Consider the following 21710-nt stretch of genomic DNA (forward strand, 5'->3'; position numbering starts at 1 on the left):
TTAATATTGTATACTAGCTTAAGTTCCGTGCAACGCACGGTTGTTACTAACTTCATATTGTAACAAATTGCAATGCTAATTCAATAATACTTTACGTAAATAAAGGTATACAATTTATTTTTTTTTAAAATAAAGTTTAAGGTCTATAAATTTTTTTATTAAAAAAAAATGAAAATTTTGATTAATATTTGTGCTATTATATATTAATACGAATATAAATAGTATATACATATATAAGGTTCTAAAATGAATTTTCTCTTTTAAATTGAAATAAAGTTCAAAAATAGTAAAGTGAAACAAAAAAAAAAAAAAATGATAATATTATATGAATTTTCGATAGTGGTATTATTTTGATAATGGAAAGAATATTGTTGTCAATCGGGAAAGAATTATTATGGGTTATAAATAGTTTTCTTGAAGTTTTTGGAAAGAAAAAAAAAAGGAAAAATGGAGGGAAAATTTTTAACCAGTAAATGACATGTGTCATTTCTGGTTTTGCTTTTAGTATAAATTTATTGATTATTGATTGATTTGGCAAGTTTATCTTATAAAGAGTTTTAGGCAAGTTAAGTTATGTTTTGTATTGTGTATATATATGTGATTAATATCAATACAAAGATAAAGTCGTTTTCTCCATATCAAAAATGAACTTTTAAAAGGATTTTACTAACAAATGCATTCTAAAAATTACTTTGTTCTCTGTACTTCATATGTGCTAATCGATATACTCCGTACTACGTATTACTCCCTTCGTCTCTTATTAATAGTCTCTTATGGACAATTTTTACGGGAATTAATAAAACATAAATAAGTAGTAAAAATACATTGAAAAGGTAGATTTACATTTGACATGCAAAAACTTAGAGAGAGAAAGTAATAAAAGTACATAAAAAAGTAAATTTCATATGAAAAACTTAAATTTGCACAAATATTATTGCAAATTGAAGAAAAATTTGATAAAAATTAATATTTTATTTTAAAATTTGATAAAAATTAATATTAATGATACTTTAAAAAATAAATGAGACTAACATTTTAAAACTTAAAATAAAATATTACTCCGTATCTCCGTATCAATAAGGGAACAGGAATTTCTTTATCTAACACTCTGAAAGCATTCGTTAACTTTACGGACAGAATGGTTGAGTTGACCAAAACAACTCAACCTGTAATACAGGTATAGTTGGAAACAACGCCATTAAAAGGCTACTGTACCAGACTACTAAAAGCAAGCCACATATGAAGCTACTAAAACCAAGCTATGTTTGTTTACTGAGCTGTAATTTCACATGTAACCCACCACTTGTCAATATGCCACTCACGTGCCACACCACACTCCCCACCCAATTACCATAAACCACACCACATCACCACATCCCAAATCCTTCTTCCATCTTCTTCTTCCTCACTCACTTATTTTCTCTCTCCTCCCATTTTTCCTCAAAATGTGTTATGTTGGTAAAGCAACCAAGATCTTCATCTTCATTGTCATTGTTCTTGCTTTTATGGGCCTTATTCTGGGCTTCACTCTCATCAAACATGGCCTTAGAAAATCTCATAAATGCTCTGAATCTTCTTCTGATTCTTCTTGTTCACCTACTATTCAACAATTTCCAAATCCAATTCCAGCTCCTTTGATTAGCACTACTCCTAACCCCAACCCGAATCCATCCCTTTACCCACCTCCTAACGTTAACCCAACCTTAAGCCCGCCTCCGAACCCGAACCTATATCCACCTCCAAGTTCGGGTTCGGGCTCGGGTTCTATCCCGGTAATGCCGCCGCCACCTCCACCGCCGGCGCCGGTGGTGGTTCCTGTTCCGCCGCCGCCTGCTGATCTTCCAATGCCGGTGATTTCTGCTCCTCCGCCGAGTTTGAATCCGCCGAGTCGGTTTGTTGGGTCGACTCCGGGTCCGATACCTGCTTGATTTTCAATGGTGGGTTTTGTTTGGTTTGTAAGTGTTTCGTGTTCTTGTGTTTGATTTCAAGTGAAGTTGCCTCATTGATTTGTTGTTCATCTGCTACTGTTTTGGGAGTATAGTGCTTTGAAATTCGTGGCCAATTCAGAAACCTGGGTTTTTCTACTCTGTGACTTGTGGATACATTCATTCCTCGCATTCGGGTACATGTCCAAGTGTCATGCTCGATTATTTTGTGATAATTTTCCGTGTTTTGGTATTGGCCTGAAAAAAAAAATGTCCAAGTTTTGGCATTGACACTTGAGGTGAAATGTAAAGTTTTGAGTATGATGGATTGAAGTATTGATTCAATGCCTAAGGAGGGCTCAACATGCCTTTGAATACAAGTATACAACCGATCACACATGTAGCCCGTATAGGTACAGTAATACCTTAATTTCAAGAATGACAGTCTAGACACCCAGGTGTGGAAGCTGCAAGATATGTCAAAAATTGTGGTACGAATCGAGTACAAATGTATGTGTCCAAGTGTCACACTCGACTACTTTATGGAAAAGGATCCTTGGCAGAATTTTTTTTGGTATAATTCAAGCTCTCTACGGCACACTCTTTAGAACATATCGGTGGTGGAAACTGGAAACGGCCATCAATCGCGGAAGCACCAACCGAGGAGGGCAATAAAAAAGATGAGATAAATGGCTGTAAACAGAACTGTGTGAGATACTTAGCTATATACCTATATATTATTCATCTATACTTATTTTATATATTAAAAAGCGTTCCTAAAAGTGTCAATGTGTCACATGTATCTCATTCTTGCACCAGCATAATGACACGTCATCATTCAATATGCCACGTGTACTTCTAGCACATTTTTGTTTCATATCATGGTTAACCAAAAATGTATCCAATAAGGTTTGAACACAAGACCTCATTGAACAAAGATCAACTTATTACCATCCAAGCTATAAGCTAATGTTGTTCCATCTATGCACATAAATATATAAATACATATTAGAAATAAAAGCAAAATTATTCAAAACTATTTATTATTGTTATTATAATATTATAATTTTCGACAATAAAAAAATTCTTTCAAGCTCTTTAATAATAATAATGATAAAATACTCAAAGTAACACCCGGAGCAACGCCCGGGCCAAACACTAGTTTTTGTTTCAAATTTATGCTATTTTTATCGTTTCCTCGGTAATAGTATAAGGGAATACTTCATTTTTAGACAATGTAAAATGAGAATTGACACCATCCTTCCCCACTTCCTGTCAATAAAAACTAGCATTCAAATTTTAGCATAATTTGTTTTGTTGTTTATTGGATTAGTTAACTTTTAGGATTGCGATTTGTACTATGAACAAGAGTTGTACAACTGCGAAGGGCCCTTGTACACAAACAACACATGCCTTGTCCTTCACTTATATAGAGCCCAAAGTCGATAACAGGTAAAAATACTGGCGACGGATGCTATAAACCATCACTATCTTTAGAGTTCAGTGGAAGGACTCTGCCTTTTGTTAGTAATGCTGTCGCTAGCAACTATCCTGACTCTGTTGTTGATCACTGATTTCGGAACTTTGCCTGCCAAAACGAACAATAATTTACTTAACAAGACTGCGTTTATAGTATACATCTACAATAAGGACATTAATCTCGATCATGTTTGTTTTTTAGCTTAATTATATCAAGCAGGGAATCACCATAAACTACACTTTATTTTGCAGATTAACTTCTGCAACGATACCTAATGGTCCACATGGGTTGTACATTAGGGGTCTTAAGAGCGTCTATTATACACTCGGGCATATCTATACCTCGAAACTCGAAAGAATGCATTGTACGCTTAAGTATAGTAGAATTTAATATTTTGATATGATTGAATTTAGGTTGCCCATCCAGTCATTACTACTCAGCATTAAACCCACCTATCTACCAACCTATTTCAATCTTCGAACAGCAAAAACACTTTTTTCAACACCAATTTAGCAATTAGCATCAATTGGTGCACTTTAAAGGCACTAGCTTTTTCACCTTTTATAAAAACATTATGACTCCGTTTTACCTACAGTCAACCGGCGTTTTATTACCCTGATCACTGTATCAGTAATTTTAGTTATTGGCTTACTTAAAAAAACTATTGTCAATAGGTTATCACCGTCTATAATTAAATTCTTATCTATTCTTTGATGTTAATCTTACTGTTTGTAAGCCATTGAAAGGCATAGTGCATGTGTTGAACATTACTCTGTGTAAGAGCTATACTTGTATGATTAATTACAATTCTAACCATAAGACCAAGACGCGAGAGAGGGATAGACAAGAACCACAAGCCAACATACTAATAATAAATATTTTCCTTGTCCCTAAATAAAATTCTTGTTTCGGCCTTAAAAAACTTGTCTCTAAACTCCTAATGTCTTTTTCCACCTTAGTATTCTATATCTTTGTTCAATTTTTATAAACTAAACTTTATAATTTTATTTTATTACTCTATATTTACTTTTAACTTTCCAAAATCTTATTATGTTGTACTTCTTATGTTATATTCACCTAATCATCCAAGTTCCACTAATATTATTTTATTCTCTATCTTAACTTGTGCAAATGATAAATTATATTTTGAATTGAGGGCGGAGAGAGTAGTATATTTGGTTATAGACCCTAATTAGGAGATATTAATGATGTAACAATCATAGGTTACTTTTGCATAACACTGACATGGATGAATTTTTTTTCCAATTAAGTTTAGATTAAGTGTCCTTTTTCAGTGATGCTATTTTTTTTCCTTCTATACATCCTATAGATATACAGATATACTTTATATGAGACTATTAGTTCTAAACTTTCTTTCATTAACGTTTCATTAAAACCTAACTTCTTTGATCCTCTTAACTTAAAACATTTTTCTCTCTGCAACATATTGACCCAACCCACTTTTGTGTTTCTTACTTATTAAGTGACCTTTTCACCCAAATTAACCCGACTCGAACCACCCAACCAAGTCAAATTAGGCCTCATCTAATGGCTTAAAATCCGAATACTCTTCAACAAAATTTCCAATGCCACTAGCTTAGCGCACGTCTAAACTACTGCCACACTGCCATCTCTGAATAGCAAGCAAGAGAGACAAAAGGTCAAAAGGTAAAGTCAAAGGAGCGAGAAAGAGAGGGGAAAGATGGCAACCATAGAAACATGGATAAACAACCATGATACAGTCTACACTGCAGCAACTCGCCACGCTTTTATACGCACGCTCCATCCGCGATGGCTCCGTTGATCTCTCCTCTTTCAAACGCTGGCTGGTTTGTTCCATTCTTTGTCTCTAAAAGCTCTTCCTGTTTTGACTTTTTTTTTTTTTTTTGTTTAGATAATCGCCCTCTAAACATGAAGAAAATAATTTGTAAGTTGTAACAATGTAGGCTTGTGGTTCATTTTACAATATTCAGAGATTTTTTTTACTTGTAATTTTTTTATATAATTCAGGTTTGAATTGGTTTACTCTTGTTGAAATTGGGCATAAATTGATTCTGTTGAAGATTATTTTGATATTATTAGAGTTTAAACCATGTGTTTAGATGGTGAGAAAATCCCATTTTCCCAGAACAGATTTAAACAAATTCTACTTAAGAATGTTTGTATTTAAGGAATTGAACTCAGATACCCTATTACTGTATTCGCCCTTGCCCTCAGATTTGACTGTTTTTTCAATGTGAGAAGAATAAGGCCTCATCATAGTTTCTGTAAACTGTCTGGTTTATCTTATACTGATGTTCGCATTGGTTAGTCTGTATTTCTGTGTTTATGTTATGGCATCAATATCGGAAATACTCAGTATGTATCTTCTCTGTGTCGAATTCAGGGTCAGGATTACATATTTGTCAGGAAATTTGTTCCTTTTGTTGCTTGTGTTCTGGTGAAAGCTTGTAACGAATCAGATGATGAATCGGATATGGAAGTTATTTTAGCTGGTTTGGCTTCTCTGAATGATGAAATTTCTTGGTTTAAGAATGAAGCTGCAAAATGGGATGTACATCTCAGTGAGATCACTCCTCTGAAAACAAACCAGAATTACTGCAGGTGACATGCTCAACTGTCTAATTATACTCTGATCGGGTCTCTAACACAGGGGTTAAATTGAGAATATCGATGAATATAGAAAGATAACACAATTCGATATTATGAAGACTCAGATTTTCAGCTTAGGGGATGTACTCAAAGTTTCTAAGATAGTTGATTAATCATAACAGAAATCATTTTTTTTCAGTATTACCTTATGCTGATTGTAATGTGCTCACGTACGTGCTCAATCTTTAGGTTTTTAGAAAGCTTGATGCAACCAGACGTCAGTTATGCAGTGGCAATGACAGCCTTCTGGGCTATTGAGGCTGTTTACCAAGTGAGCTTTGCCCACTGTCTTGAAGCTGATGCCAAAACTCCGTCAGAACTCAAAGAAGCTTGTGAGAGGTGAGGGAGTGAAGGGTTTGGCAAGTATTGTGAATCTCTGCAGAAGATTGCTGATCGATGTGTATCAAAGGGATCACAGGATGTGCAAAATAAAGCTGAAGCAATGCTCTTGCAAGTTCTTGAGTTAGAAGTCGAGTTCTGGAATATGAGTGAGGGGCGGATGAATTAGGAGCTAAAAGAACGTGCTTGTGATTGTGTTTCGGTTGTGCTTGTATGTTTTACAGCTTAAAGTTGGTTTTGAATCATAAAGACTTTTTTTTAATATGAAAAGTGCTCGTAAAAGCTAGTTTGGCAGGCAACGATAATGTTACATACGATATAAAGGAATACTATCGTATTACCATATTATCAGCTTATAACCTTGACACAAGTATAAACAAATACATCAAGGTCAACTTGTACAATGCTACTCCATAAAACAATTGTGCTGCAAAAGTTAGAGATTTAGCTTGTCAATCCATCCAAGTTTTATGTACAAGCTGTGACACTTACAGATGCAGAAGCACAAAAATACAGAGGACTAACATAGCTTCTGACACATTTTTGCATTAGCTTAAGTATATACAAATTGATTGGTTTGCTTTTGCGGTTCTTCCCTAGTGTTTGTTATGCTACAAAAAATACATTAGCCACCCATCAAGAGAAGGATGAAGGTCAGTCATCCAACAATATAACACCATCATTTTTACACAGCTTCTGCTGAGATACACTGGAAGAGTGTGTGCTTTTCACAGCTACTTTACTAGACAGTTCCTTCTCAAGCCTGTTGCGGAAATACTCCAAGCTCTCAAGATCAAACCACTCTTTTTGCATCTGCAGTATGACGATAAAATTACATTTAAGGTGAAAAGAAATACGTGGAGTAAAGAATGAAGGAATTAAGATTCATGTACATACAAAGTACGGGAAATCAGAATCACAAAAGTTTTCCGGAGCAAATTGCATAAATAAGTTGATGAAATAGAGAACGTAGCTTCCACATTCCTCATCATCCCTTTGTTGAGGCACCTGAAAATGGCATCATATATGCGTAAAGCAGATTAGGGTTGTTCCTTAATATAGATAAATCTGTACAAGGTTCATTTACTTCAATCAGGACTAAGATCACCTTAGGTATCAGGAGAGGAATTTTAGAAACCACATTCCTATCTTCTTCCCTGCCCTCTACCCTATAGATGTCCTGAACAAACCTGAACCAAAGACAACCAATGAACGTAATGTGATTAACTGGGTAAGCAAACCACCAAAAGTGTATTAAGGTCAGAATTCTTTTCTGGAAAAACAGAACAAACAAGTAGGGAGAGCAAATTTTGAAGTAAAATGCAGTAATTACAGAAACAAAAATGAAGTATCATACTTTCTAATCTCAGGTTCAAGTCTCTTTGGCTCTGCATTCTCAAGTGAGTCCAGCAGCAACATGCATGGGGTTCTAGTTTTCGAGTCAGAACTATCACCAAAGTGGACAAATATCAAGAGGCTCCAGTGACTCCTAGTGAAATAAAAAAATAAATACAAAAAGAATAAGAAGAAGAAATCAAGTGAGAGATGGAGTCAATGAAAAGAACCCAGATATAGCATGGTATAGCAGCAAATTTCAATAGACAGCAGCAATTACCAACAACAAACAGGAACAAACACGTAGTCCTTGGAGAAAATGCTTTTCTTTTTAATCCATGTCAGAACTTTAGTTCTAGTAGAAGCTTTTCGGTACAATGAAAACCACAGACTATCAAGATATGTAAATGACATCCTCTTCTCTTCTGAAAAGCTCTTCCAAACAACCCTGAAAGTAGAATAAGAATGCTAAATGGGCCAAAAATAAGGGAAACATTATTATAAATGGAGTATTCAGAAGTTAATCTTACTCCATGTAATGCTCAAATGTTTCAGTGTCTAGCTTCTTTCTTATCCTGGGGATAACATGATGGCCACCCATCAACTTGGAGCGCTTAGCACGGGGACAAGTATCAAGAAAACAAGGTGAAGTGTGCTTAAACTTCTTCTTTATCTCCTTAAATTCTGTCAAAGTTATTTTCTTTTCAATTTTATACTGAGTTGCAGCTATGTGTAGCCAGCAGGAGCGATGTTTAGATATGCTATCTCCAAAGAATCCTACCAGTAAAAAAAAAAAAAAAAAAAAAAAAAAAAAAAAAAAGATCATTGATACATGAAATGGTGCGAAAGATTTGAATATATCATGTAAAGCATTACTTTTGAAATGAATCATAGTAACAAACTACCATCGGATAGAGTTATGAGAATGAGAATGTGGAAAAGCTTTGAATATATTCATGAAAGAGTATTAAAGGCTTACAATGATACATGAAATGGTGCGAAAGATTACAAACAATAATATCAAATCAAAGATAAAACATAATATCCTAATATACCAAAAACTTTTATAGAACTAGAATGCCACAGCTGAAAACATTGTATCTTTAAACTAACTCATTAAAATTCACTAATACAAAGTAAAACAATAAGTTGATCAAAATCATTACTTTAGTTATTAAAAAAAACAGACTTTGAAGCTTAAAATTTTAAGGACAGTTTCTTGGTTAAATACGATTATAGATTTAGATAATTTGAGCACATCATGATTAAAAATCTCGACAATTTGCATAATTAAGACCTTTAGATCCAAAGGTGAAAGTAAAAAGGGGACAAGCAGTCCATATCAAGTGCCAATTTTGAAATTCTATTTGTATAATTATAGAACAGGTAATTGTTCTAAGCTTCCAAAGTCCAAAACTCCAACACAGTAATTGCCAAAAAAACCCGAAAGATGATACTCTATAAAAATCTCTATCAATAACATTGTTTTAAGATATCAAGACCTAAAATGTCCTGAATTAATCACAACAACAAAAAATAAATAAAATATAGTATTATATTTACAAAAACACATTTTTTTTCAACCACTTTCTCTGAATTACCAGAATTAATCAACATCAACAGAGTTTTCTTTTCTTTCATTTTCTTTTTAATTTTACAGATCTATCCCTATTCACCTGTAAAAAAGTAATATCAATTTCATAAATGCAAACTAACTTGCTCAAATTTCAAGGAGAACTACCCATTTGCAAGAATTTAACACCAATTTCATAAATGCAAAACAATTTCACACCTTTTTTTAATTCAAGAAATTCATATAATATAATTTATTTTCATGTAATTATAGATTTCCTGCATCATGCATAAACATAAGAAGTCACAACAAATCAATCAAAACCCAGAATTTAAACATTAAAAAACATAATAAATTATAACTTTAACGAACCCCAACAACCCAAAATTAAATACCCACCCCAAAAAGAATACATTTTTAATAAAATATAGTAGCACATAAATTGAAAATTGGGCAAAAAGATGAAAGCTGAGGAAATAGAAAGATACCAGCAATTGTAAAGTCGAATTCATTGGAAGGAGGCTTTCTCGTTCGTCGTCTCATCACAAAAATTGCTCTGCTCAACTCTTTCACTGTTTTTCCCTCTTTAATTTATGCAATTTTGCCAATTTGTACTTGAGAAATACTTCGTACTTCACAACTCTATTTATATATCTTCAATAAATAAGTTAAGTGGAGAAAGGTGAACCGTTTTTGTTTTTTTTAAAAATGAACCGTTTTATGGAAGCGGGGTATTTTGGTAATTTCACTTGTGGTGGACTTTTTTTTTTTTTTTTGAAAGGTCACTTGTGGTGGACTTTAATCATTTCTCTGTTGAGTTCACGTAGAGTGGTTCACTGGTTCTATCTTCTATCCATAGTCCGAATTTTCTCCATAGGAAGAGAAAAATGCATATACGTTATTATTTCCTCCCTTTTATCAATATTGCAAAATTTTTACTCCGAATTTCGTTTCAAATCCTTCTAATAATTGCAAAAAAATCATACTCGTATTAGTAATATTTAACCAATTAAGTTTGTTTATTAATATTTAAAATTATATAACTAAGTAAGTTTAGTGAAGTTGATGAGGAATTCACTTTGTAATTTTAAGGTTACGAATTCAAGCCCACTAACTATATGACACTCCATATGCTCCCAAGAAATGAGTATACACGTATCAATGCTTTTTTTTTTTTTAGGAACATGTACAATCGTTATACTTGAGGGGGTGTAAAAGCAATTTTATACATTCAATAACCATAAAAAGATACACATTAGATTTCTAATTTAAGTGAAATGAGCATAACCTTAACGAGATAATGGGTGTATCAAAAACAATCTTGTTTGAAATCCAAAAGTGCTTTGATGTTCATAAAGAAGAGAATAAAAACTTAAGTTTGTAATATATGTAGAATTTTTTTTTAATTGCTTATTTAGCATTCCTTGTGAAAACATAAAGTTGATAAGCAAGTAGTAATAGCCTTGAAGGATTTTCCTTTACAAACTCATTTTAGATTGAATTTGATGGTTCAAAGTTCAATGCATCCAATGGAAGCTCGACTTTGGGGTTTGATTGTTACTACCTTGATTCCAAATTTCCACTTCAGGTCTTTTTATTGCAAAAGCTTTGGCAGTAAGGCATCAAATTTCTTCGATTTAATTTTTAAAGGTGATAGTCTATACGTCATCACTCTATGCTTTTGAACTTCACGACTGCCATAGAGTTGAAGAGAACTAAATGAAACGGCAGGAAAATGTTTACATTTGAGCCATACATCCCTGCTAAAATGGCAATGTTACAACAACAAATTACAAATTACAGAGTATCAGCAGACCTAATGACTCCTAAAGACATCAACATTAAACCTCCTGCATGCCCACTGATGGTGGAATGATGTTATCTGCAGACAATTCACAAGAAATCGAGATCAATTTTGACCTTAACTCTTCAGTTATGTCCTCGTCCCTCACCTTATTAGCACCATTTAAGCCTTTACAATGCTCATACAGTGACCTTGAACTAGACAGCTTTTCAGGTTCAGACTGCGAAATAGCAATGAGCAACTCCCTGAATAGATCCAACGAAACCACTTGACCCGAGGATTTTATAGCCATAAAATGTTACTGAATCCTCCTGAGGAAAGAATAATGTTATTTAGAAGCATATAGCAGAGCCAATCATAAACCAAATTAAGAGGAATTATAATACTCTCTCTCTAGAAATACAAAATAAAATTCACAAATTTCATGCAATAGTAAATTATCAGAATTTCTAATATGCCAACAATAACTTAGATGAAAGAGAGTAGTGCAGTAAATCTTGCCATATCCTTCACTGTGAGGGTTAATGCAATGTGACAACTACTTCCATAAAGAGTATGCAGCAAATCATGCCTTAAGCTTTACTGTGAGGGGTTTATGCAATGTGACAACTAATTTCGTTAAGAGTAGTGCAGTAAGCCTCCATCTAATCGGCGCTTCCTCCCTAGAGAGGTGACTTTCAGCAATCCATCCAATCACACATATAGTAAGGTAGCAATCAAATAGGTCAGAGATTAACAATCAGACATCAATGACACTGGCCAAGGCAAATCTATCTAACAGTTAAACTCATTTAAAGGAAAGTTGGAGTACACTACAGCCTAAGTAATTATGAAGCGATTGTAGTTTCAAATGTATGAACATAATGCATCAGGAATGCCAAAAGGAAAATAATCACTTGTAATCAGCAACATAAACAAAATTTAGAAATCCACAATCATATCAAAAGTCAAAACCATAATACACCAGGAGTGCCAAAAGGAACAAGTATAAGATCACTGAATACATATACTTCGTATCTTTTACCACTACTATTTCCTTTCCATTTGGCTAAAAGAGAACCTATAATCAACTCACAATCCTAATTTTCTACATGACTACAGAACACTCTACCTTACTGAGTTACAGCTATGACCAAAAGACGAGATTTAACTTACTTAAAAAGTGACTTAAACCCGATTTTTGCTATCAACATTAGCAAAAATTGTGAATTTTCATTCCTAGACAACCAAAGGCAAGGTAACAAATCTAACACGACAATAGTCTGTTCCAAGGAAATAAGTTCAAGCAACGTTTGTATCAAGTTATCAACTACTCCATATGTATATATCCTGCTTAAATAAGCACACCACCGATATCAATGAATTAGAGTATCATCCAAATGATTCACGCAAAAATACCCACTCGACGATTAAAAAAAAAAAAAAAAATCCCCGTAAAACCATATGACAATAAGGGAAGTAACCCATTAAGCTTATAATGCGATAAACTATTGAAATTTTTTCATGGAGGCGGATGCACAATGCTCCGTGCATCCGTTTTCTTTTTAAAATGGCGGAATGAACATTTAGTTGTTCAGTAAAGAACATATAATTATTTTACAAACAACATCTAACTATTTTATAAAGAACATCACGTATAGTTGTATTGTAATGAACATATAAAAGTTTTGTAAAAAACATATAGTTATTGTAAAAAAAAAAAAAAAATCAAACTTTATGTTCTTTATATATATCTAAAGAACATTCGTAATATTAATAAAGAACATGATAATTAGAGGTGGTCAACTTCAGCCCGGCTCGAAAATAAGGCGGGTTTAGGCAAGCCTAAAAATGTATTTTTAGTTAAAAATCCAAACCCGACCCGAAAAAGCCCGAAAAGCCCGCTATATTTTCCGGGTTTGGGCACGAGATATTATGTTAAGGCTCGGCCCGACCCTAATTTTTGATCTCCTATAATGATAATTTAATGTAATGAACATTATTTTTATTCAACCAACATAATCTAATGACAAAATTAAAAGAATATTTCAAAATAAACAATTAACATTATGTCATAAATAAAAGTACATTATATACACAATCAAAGAAAATGAAGATAATAAACATTATTTAACATTCTATAACATGTTTTTTACACTTTAAAAGAATGTTCCTCACATTTCTATACAATGTTCTTTACAATCCTATAACATTTTCTTTTCACTTTAACTAAATGTTCTTTACATTTCTATGCAATGTTCTTTCCGCTTTTTTTTAAAAGGGATGCACCATGCGGATCCACATTGATCAACTATGTCTTCTTTTATCCTAATAGCAAATAGCAAGAACTACAAAGTTCCACATTTGCACATCTTAAGGGTATGTTCTATCCTAGTAAAATCATGTTACTCGTCCTGTAACACAGTATTTACGAATCGTTAACACTTTCACATTTGACAACATACAATTTTGACTATTAGTATACATATCATATAATCCAATTCAACTACTATTAGCCGATTCGAGCTTCAGAATAAAGTTCATTTTAACAAGATTAATCTAACAGCTACCCATTAAACTTTCATGTAAAATAAATGATTTCAGAGATAGGTAGATTCAAACAAAGACCCTTTAAATAATATTTAAAGTTTCCAAAACAAAACCAAAAATACAATAACAAAGCTTAAATCACCCAGAAATATGGTGGATAAATAAAAATATGAGCATTATTGAAATCGAAAATGCAGAAACAGAATTAATAGGAGAAATTGATTAAGTGGAAAAGTGGGTACCTGAAATTGAAGAGAGATCTGAAAGGCGAAGAGAAATGAAAATGAGAAGGGTAGTTTGTAGGATAAGAAGGAATATGAGATGTAAGAGCCCTTTATTGTAGACTGATTGATTTGAGGATAGACTATAGAGGACTAATGGAGATGCTTCCCGAAAATCTAACTGGGTCCACTTAACCAATTTTTTTTATCCAATTCTTATTTTTATTGGAAAATTTGCTTGGATTTATAGTTGGGTAGGCAAGTGTCAAACACCAATCCGAAAAAACACCAAAATCGAATTTCAACTTGTTTGAACACAACAAGGCTCCGTTCACTTCATCTTATTTTTGCTAAACTGAAATTATTTTTAATGAAATAAAATTATATTTGTTGAATTTAAATTATTTTTACTGAACTTAAATTAATTTTATTGAACTAAAATTATTTTGTTGAACTGAAATTATTTTTACTGATTTTCTATGAATTTTACTAAATTGAAATTAATTTTACTGAACTGAACTTATTCTTACTGAACTGAAATAATTTTTACTTAATATTATTCTTTTAGGTGAAGTGAACAAGGCCTAAGAGTTTGTTCTATTCAGTTTAATTTCAGTTCAGCTCTAAGCCTACAATCAGTTTAGTTATTTTCAATAAATCGGAACAAGCCACAAGCTCAAATGGAACAATATCATAATAATGAGGGAATTAGGATGAGTGTGCAGCCCAACAATCTGGCTGAACGGGGCCCAATGTTCAAGTAGTTCATTTGCATTGGAAATTTGGAAGTTTGGAACAATGGAATTTGCTACTTGCTAGTCTCGTTTTATTTGCTATATTTTGTGTTGGACTTTTCAGAAAAAGTTGCTAGTTTGTTACATAAGTTTCAATGTGCTTTTGAGTGATATCAATGTTTAGCTTTTTTAATAGTGTAATGAAATTAACTTCATCAATGATAATATTAGTCAAAAGTGCAAATTAGACATTTGGATTATGAAAAAAGCAAATAAGCAATACTGCAAAAAAATGAAGATAGTTCAAGGAAAATACTAGTATGATTTTTAATTTAAAAAATTGGTAAGGAAAAACACAATTGTAATTTGTAAATATGTATAAATACGTAATAAATTATATAACATATAACCATCAATTTAAACTTTTGATTGAAATAGTTTATATGGTTAAAAACATGGTATCTAAATGACATAATCTCGAACCCTAAGAATATATAGATAACTAATTAAATTAGCATAGCTCCAGTAGCAAAAGTCAATACTCCGTAAAAAACCGTCTTCGTCGGAGAGAAAGGTGTGATTAATGAAGAAGCCGACTTCTTCTTCTTTTTACAGTCGTCGTCGTCATCTTGCTTCTTCTTGTGTTTTTTATGATGCTTCTTACCATCATCGTTGTCTTCATCATCAGCATGGGCTATAAGGGTGTTAGCTATCAAGAGCATAGCTAAAGAAAAGACTATAATCAACTTCTTATTGCTTAGTCTCACCATTTTTGAAGTAGGGTAATTAACAAAGGTTTAAATCAAATGAGATTATAAATTTTATGGGTAGTAGGTTTAACATTTGGTGTTCTTTTTATAGTAAAAACAGCTTAGAAAAGTTATATGGTACGCCGTATTTTTAGCATGCAATCGAATATTAATACGGTGTTACTATTTTTAAGTCAAAATTTTGGACCGGCCGAGTACAAAATGGTACGAGATCATAATTATAATTATAATATATACTTGCATATAATTATGAGATTTTGATTATGAATGCTAATACATTTGTTCGACTTCACTAAACAGGAGGAACTCAAAACTTAAAGTTTCTTAATTTTTTTTAGGGAAATTATCAATGGTACACCCGAGCTTTTGACTTTTCTCAATGGTACCATTACTATATTTTTTATTATCAACGGTACACCCGAGGTTCCGACTTCTTAACTAGTGTGATTAGGCTGTTAATGAAACGTTAATAACATTCTAACTATACAGATTTAGGTCATTAAATGCATAAAATGTCTAAAATACCCCCTTTTTTTTAAAAACACCTCATATATCCTCCTGCCATAATTAATCCCTTCCTTTGGTATTTATGTTGATTGGACTTCCCATCTTCTGCATTCACCTCTGTTTCAATCAGCTCTCTTGCGTTGAATTAAAGAAGAAGATAGTTAGGGTGTTTTGGCAAGAAATCTTTCAATTACAAGCAAAGAAAAGGGGATAAGTGTGGATCATCAGGTATGTATCACTTCCACTATTAAATAAAAGCAAAAAGGTTGTATGTTTTTCATGTTTCGAGTGAATATGTTGAGTAATTGTTTTACATATTTGCAAAATTATGTGAATTTCATGATTATGCAAATTATATTCAACTATTTTGATTATCTTGCAATATTTAGTGTAATTATGTGCATGAATTATGCGATTTGGTTGAATTTTAGGTAGGATCATGCGATTTTTGTTTAATTTTGGTATAATTATGCGAATTGGTTGAATTGTGGTATGGATTATGCAATTTGGTTGAATTTTGGTATAAGTGATGAGTATTTTGTTGGAATTACAATGCTTGATTGCTGCCGGAGGTATTGTGGATGTGTTAGGTGTTTTAGTTAACTGCATGTTGCTACTTTTGTTTGAATTTTGGTGCATGTTGAAAGATTATAGGTTTTTTTTTTGTGATTTTGCAGAATGAGTGATGATAAAAAAGTGTTGAGATTTCAGTATAAGGGTCATGATGTTGACATTGAAGTAGATGTTGATATGTGTAACATAATGGATTTGTGTATTGAATTTGAAGATCGATTACGTAGTTTGGATCCTCCAGTAGATATTGTGAACCCAACCTTTAATTATGCCTATAAAAAGAAACATTGGCCTATTAGAGATGATGATGGCTTAATTAGGTTGTTTAGAACTTTCCCTAACGACCCCATAATATGCATCTTGGTTGGCACTGCTAAGGAACCAGATTTTATCAATGACTTAGTAATTGAGTTCAGGAACAAACAAGCTGTTGCAGGTGGTCACCCAGCTCCTCCTCCTCATCTTCCTCCCCCACCACCACCTCCATCATCACCTGGTAATCAACATCAAGTACCACCTTCAGTACCAGAATCTGTAGTTTATAAACTAACACCTAGGAGGAATAGCAATCCTAAATCCACTTCTCTTGATGACCTACCAACAGAGGAAGATGATCCTTACATTAGCACCGATTATACTTGGTCAGAACTACAAGCAGAATTTTAGGATCAGAGTGCTAAGCAAACTAGTAAGGAGTACACTAAAGGTAGAAAAGCCTTTGAAAAGTCTTTAGAGAAGATATATAGCTCTAAAGGGAAAAAGGGGAAGTCTAGTAAGGGGCAATCAAGTAAGGGGAAGGCACCATGTAACGCAAGGGCCGGAGAGAAATTACCCCCTTCTCCTATCTCACCAAACACAGCATTTAAATCCTTACCCTTTAGGAGAAGCCCTAGATTCTCCCCCATTGAAACAATTCAGCAAAACGATTCTGCTTCCCAACCTACTGAGATTGACCCTAATGCTAAAAAACCAACTTCATCCTCTGTATTTAATAGAAGACTTCCTAGAAGCACTGCCTTCAGGAAGGGTATTAAGAAGCAACCTGTTAATACATTGAGTGAGGTTCAGCCTACTAATGTCAGTGTTAGGAGGAAGGTGTGTTTTAATTCTGGTGGGGAGGATGATGATGATGATGAGAGTGGTGATGACTATGTTGCATCAGGGGTAAATGAGGGTTCAGATTCTTATGGTGAGGTAATACCTACAGGTCCAGTTCCTGCAGATGAATTGGAGGGAGTAAAGAAAGTTCCTAAGGTGAAGGATAACTGGAAACCTTCTCAATGGTACGGTTTCATAGATGATGATAATGATGATGATTATTTCCAGCATTTGTATAAAAATGGAGAGCTGTATGAAGAAAGGGATTTCGGCAAAATAGAGTTAAGGCCTTGGATGATATTCACTGACAAGATACATTTGAAGGACACTATTAAGGATTATGCTATTCAGGAGGGGTTTGCTATTAATGTTGAGGCTGCGGACAACAAAAGATACACTATTATTTGCTACTCTGAGGCTTGTGGTTGGCGGTTGCATGCTAGCAAGTTGCCTGATGGTAGAACCTGGGCTATTAAGAAGATATGGCCCAATGTTCATACTTGCAGGGGGTTAGAGACATATAACCCTATATGTAATGTGAAATGGGCAGCTAATAAAGTGATGGAGGACATTAGAGCTAATCCTAACATTCCAGGAAAGGCTTTAAATGAATTGTTGTTTCTGAGATTTGGTGTTTATATGAAGCAGGCTACTCTATACAGGTTGAAGAATTATGTCATTAATATGTTGTTTGGGGGACATGATGAGTCCTATGCTAAGCTGCCAATGTATGCTGTAGTTGTGAAATATACTAACCCAGAGTCAAAAGCATTTGTTGCCTGGACTCAGACAGAATGCATAGATAGGAGGCTGTTATTCAGTAGCATATTCATCTCATTCACTGGACAATGGAAGGGCTTTCTTAGGGGTTGCAGACCTTTGATTGGTGTTGATGGAACACATTTGAAAGGAAACTATGGAGGTATCCTTCTGACAGCTGTTGGATTAGATGGAAATAATGAGATATTTCCAATAGCTTATGCCATAGTGGGCCAAGAAGATAAAGAGACCTGGTCATTTTTCTTCTGGCATTTGCTAAACATTGTCAAAGAGTCTTCAAGGGAGGATTGGACAATAATTTCAGATAGGCAGAAGGTAAAAATTTAGCCTAACATTTAATTTCATTTTATTCATTGTTATCACACAAGTGTTTTGATCACTTTTTTTTTTTTTTGGTCTTAGGGAGTGGACTTGGCTTTGACTCAAGTGTGGCCTGAAGCAGACAGGAGATACTGCTGTAGGCATTTGAGTAGGAATTACAAAAAGGCTTTCCCTGGTCCACTTAAGTACATATTATTCTGGAGGGCTTGCAATGCCACTTCATTTTTCACCTTTAGGAAGGCCATGGAAAGGCTTCAAAAGGAAGGAGGGGATGATTTGATGAAATGGTTTGCAGACTTGGGTCAGCAATCAAAGTGGAGCAAGCACAAGTTTGATCCCAATGTGTGCAATGACTCAAATACTTCAAATTTTTTTGAAAGCTTCAACTCAACACTTGGGATAGACAGGTGCAGACCTGTGTTAACTCTACTTGAAGGTATGTCAAAATACTTCTCTATTCTTGTAGTTACCAATTATTTTGATCTTAACTAAACCAATTTCTTATTTTCCAATGTAGGGATCAGAAGAGTATGCATGGTTAGGCTTGCAACAAGACATGAAAATGCCATGAGTTGGAAAAATGATGACATATGCCCGAAGATTGCAAAATTAGTGAAGGCAATTGGCAAAGCTAGCTCAACTTGCAAGGCTTATAAGTCAAAGCCCGGGGAATATGAAATACATGAGGGAAAGTCTCAATTCCCCCTAAGTCTTAACCAGAGAATATGTTCATGTGGGGCTTGGCAACTATCAGGAATCCCATGTCGGCATGCAATTAGAGCACTAGTGGATGGAAAGTTAGATCCACATGAGTACGTAAGTTCATGGTACTCAGTTAAAACATACAAGCAAGCTTACAGTGTTGGAATAAACCCTGTTCCTGATCAAGACCAGTGGCCAGAAAGTGAAGATGGGAGAATTATAGAGCCACCAAAGATGAAGAGGGGGATTGGAAGACCTAGTAGGAACAGAAGAAGAGAAGAAGGTGAGGAACAACCAGGAAAAAGATCAAAGACCGTGAAATGTTCTAACTGTGGGTGCTTTGGACACAACTTAAGAACATGTAAAGGGGGGCTCACTGGGAAGGAGTTAAAGGCAAGTGAGCCTGTTGTGATACAGAATCCAAGGGTAAGAGATCAATCCAATGCATCAAAGTCAGCTAAGGAAGCTACTCAGACAATTCTAACAGCCTCACAATTGCAGAGTCAGCCAGTTAGCTTATCTCAGTCAGAATCTCAAGTTTGAATAGCTCCGAAATGTTTGAACTTCTAGCAAGTTTTTTTGTTATTTAAAATACTATTACCACCTTCAACATTTCTGTTAGCTTTTATAACTTTTTTTTTTTTTTTTTTTTTTTTTTTTTTTGCTAAAACTATGTTTAGTTTGCTGTCAGAATTTTATGTAAGCCTAGTACTTGGATTGATATTGGTATGGAAATGACAATGTTTGGGTTTCAAAGAAATTTTCTTTCAATTTTGCCTTATTACAGGTGGAAATATGTTCAAATTAAATGAAATTTATATCATTAATTTTTGATCTAACAGGCAAAGAAGCTCATGATGATGATGGACCTGCTACTGTCATGTCTTATTATTTGGTTTCAGGTTTCTCCGCAATGCTTTATGTTTTCAGCTACACAGAATTTGCAGTAGAAATTCCTGTTGCAGGTGGTTCATTTGCTTATCTAAGAACAGGATTGGGAGATTTTCTTGCATTCATAGCAGCGGCCAGTAGGTAACACTCTGTTAGAAGGCATTGTTGGGAGTGCAGCAACATGTAACAATACTTTAACCAAATTTATTCTATTTCAGTACTTTAACCGAAACTCCATTACATATCATAAAATGCCAACACAGATTACTTCACTTTAATGCAACAACTATCAAAATCAAATACATAACAACAACAATTCCTAATCCACATGCCCCTTCCAATCTTGCTGCCAAAAGAAGAAAAGCCAAACCAGAAGAACCCCCCATATAATCAAAACCAAAAAATTAAATAAAAAATAAGGGAGGTGTTGAGAATGAAGATGTACTGTGACGGATGCTTATATAAAAGATGGAGAATTACCTGTTTTGGTGGGTAATAGTGCTTAGATTTTGAATTTGTGAGGGAAAAGTTGGTGGGATATATTTAAAAAAAAAGGGGTATTTTAGACATTTTATGCATTTAATGACCTAAATCTGTATAATTAGAATGTTATTAACGTTTCATTAACAGCCTAATCACACTAGTTAAGAAGTCGAAACCTCGGGTGTACCGTTGATAATAAAAAATATAGTAATGGTACCATTGAGAAAAGTCAAAAGCTCGGGTGTACCATTGATAATTTCCCATTTTTTTATTATTGCATGTGTGCGCATGAGGCATAGTTATGATCTTATGATACAGAATATGGAGTGATTCAAATTTGTAAAATTAATGGATTGATTTTCTATAGTTGCTTTGATTAATAATAGAGTATAAGACATATTTCTGGGCCTCACAATTAATCTCGATTTATAGTAATAAATCCCACATCTTCCACTTTTAAATAAAATAGAAAATTTTGTCAAAACTATCTTTTTAAAAATAATAAGGGAAATTATTACCACCCAATTTAAAACTTTTGCCGTGGTGGACTGGTGGTATCTATGAGCAGTGGCGGATCTTGACCAAAGATATTAAAGGGGCTGGAATTTGAATCTTTTGCCTCTCACTTTAAACTATCACTATGTTCTAATATTTTATAAGTAATACAAGGTTATTTAAGTTTATTAACTAATTAATTATAATAGTTTACCAAGAATCAGGCCCAGTCCTCCTCTGTCTATGAGGATTGTGACCTAGTAATTTTTATTTGCCTACTTTTTTTATAAAAAAAGTAAGATGAAAGACCCTACGTATTAACCAGCACCTTTCTCACGTTAAGTCAGTCCAACTTCGTAGGTCAACGTTTTAGCGTAAAGGAGGGGAGTTAAGTGAATCCCCCTACCCCAACTCCCCAAACAAGTGTAATTGGTGAGGTTCGAAAAGTCACAAGATAAGTTTCGACCAAATCCGTCCACACAAGTAAAATTCTCCAGC

General features: G+C 33.9%; 1 protein-coding gene, 1 long non-coding RNA gene and 1 pseudogene across 3 annotated transcripts; 1 reads left to right on the forward strand and 2 right to left on the reverse strand.

The window, feature by feature from the left end:
• The first annotated feature begins 4838 nt into the window (after positions 1-4838).
• On the forward strand, positions 4839-6717 carry LOC145562848 (bifunctional TENA-E protein-like; annotated as a pseudogene). The gene is made up of 3 exons (XR_014094461.1): positions 4839-5234; positions 5792-6009; positions 6247-6717. The product of XR_014094461.1 is annotated as a bifunctional TENA-E protein-like (transcript).
• Positions 6718-6795: 78 nt separating this feature from the next.
• On the reverse strand, positions 6796-9943 carry LOC145562847 (putative ubiquitin-like-specific protease 2B). The gene is made up of 7 exons (XM_081623257.1): positions 9793-9943; positions 8262-8508; positions 8012-8179; positions 7754-7885; positions 7505-7586; positions 7294-7404; positions 6796-7209 (listed from the first exon to the last, which is right to left on the reverse strand). The coding sequence occupies exons 1-7, from the start codon at positions 9845-9847 to the stop codon at positions 7051-7053; spliced, it is 954 nt and encodes a 317-aa protein (XP_081479383.1). The 5' UTR covers positions 9848-9943; the 3' UTR covers positions 6796-7050.
• A 968-nt stretch (positions 9944-10911) lies between these two features.
• LOC145562849 (uncharacterized) lies at positions 10912-14059 on the reverse strand. Its single transcript, XR_014094462.1, has 2 exons — positions 13880-14059; positions 10912-11419 (listed from the first exon to the last, which is right to left on the reverse strand). It is a non-coding gene; the product is annotated as an uncharacterized LOC145562849 (long non-coding RNA).
• Between the last annotated feature and the right edge of the window lie 7651 nt (positions 14060-21710).

Source organism: Chenopodium album, chromosome 10 (genome assembly GCF_948465745.1).
Source record: "Chenopodium album chromosome 10, dcCheAlbu1.1, whole genome shotgun sequence".
Classification (NCBI taxonomy): Eukaryota; Viridiplantae; Streptophyta; class Magnoliopsida; order Caryophyllales; family Amaranthaceae; genus Chenopodium; species Chenopodium album.

Coding starts and splice junctions, on each gene's coding strand:
- LOC145562847 (XM_081623257.1), bottom strand. CDS start 9,847: ATGAGACGACGAACGAGAAAGCCTCCTTCCAATGAATTCGACTTTACA. Junction 7,587..7,753: donor CTTGAACCTGAGATTAGAAA/GTATGATACTTC, acceptor TCTTTGGTTCAG/GTTTGTTCAGGACATCTATA. Junction 7,210..7,293: donor ATTCTGATTTCCCGTACTTT/GTATGTACATGA, acceptor GTCATACTGCAG/ATGCAAAAAGAGTGGTTTGA.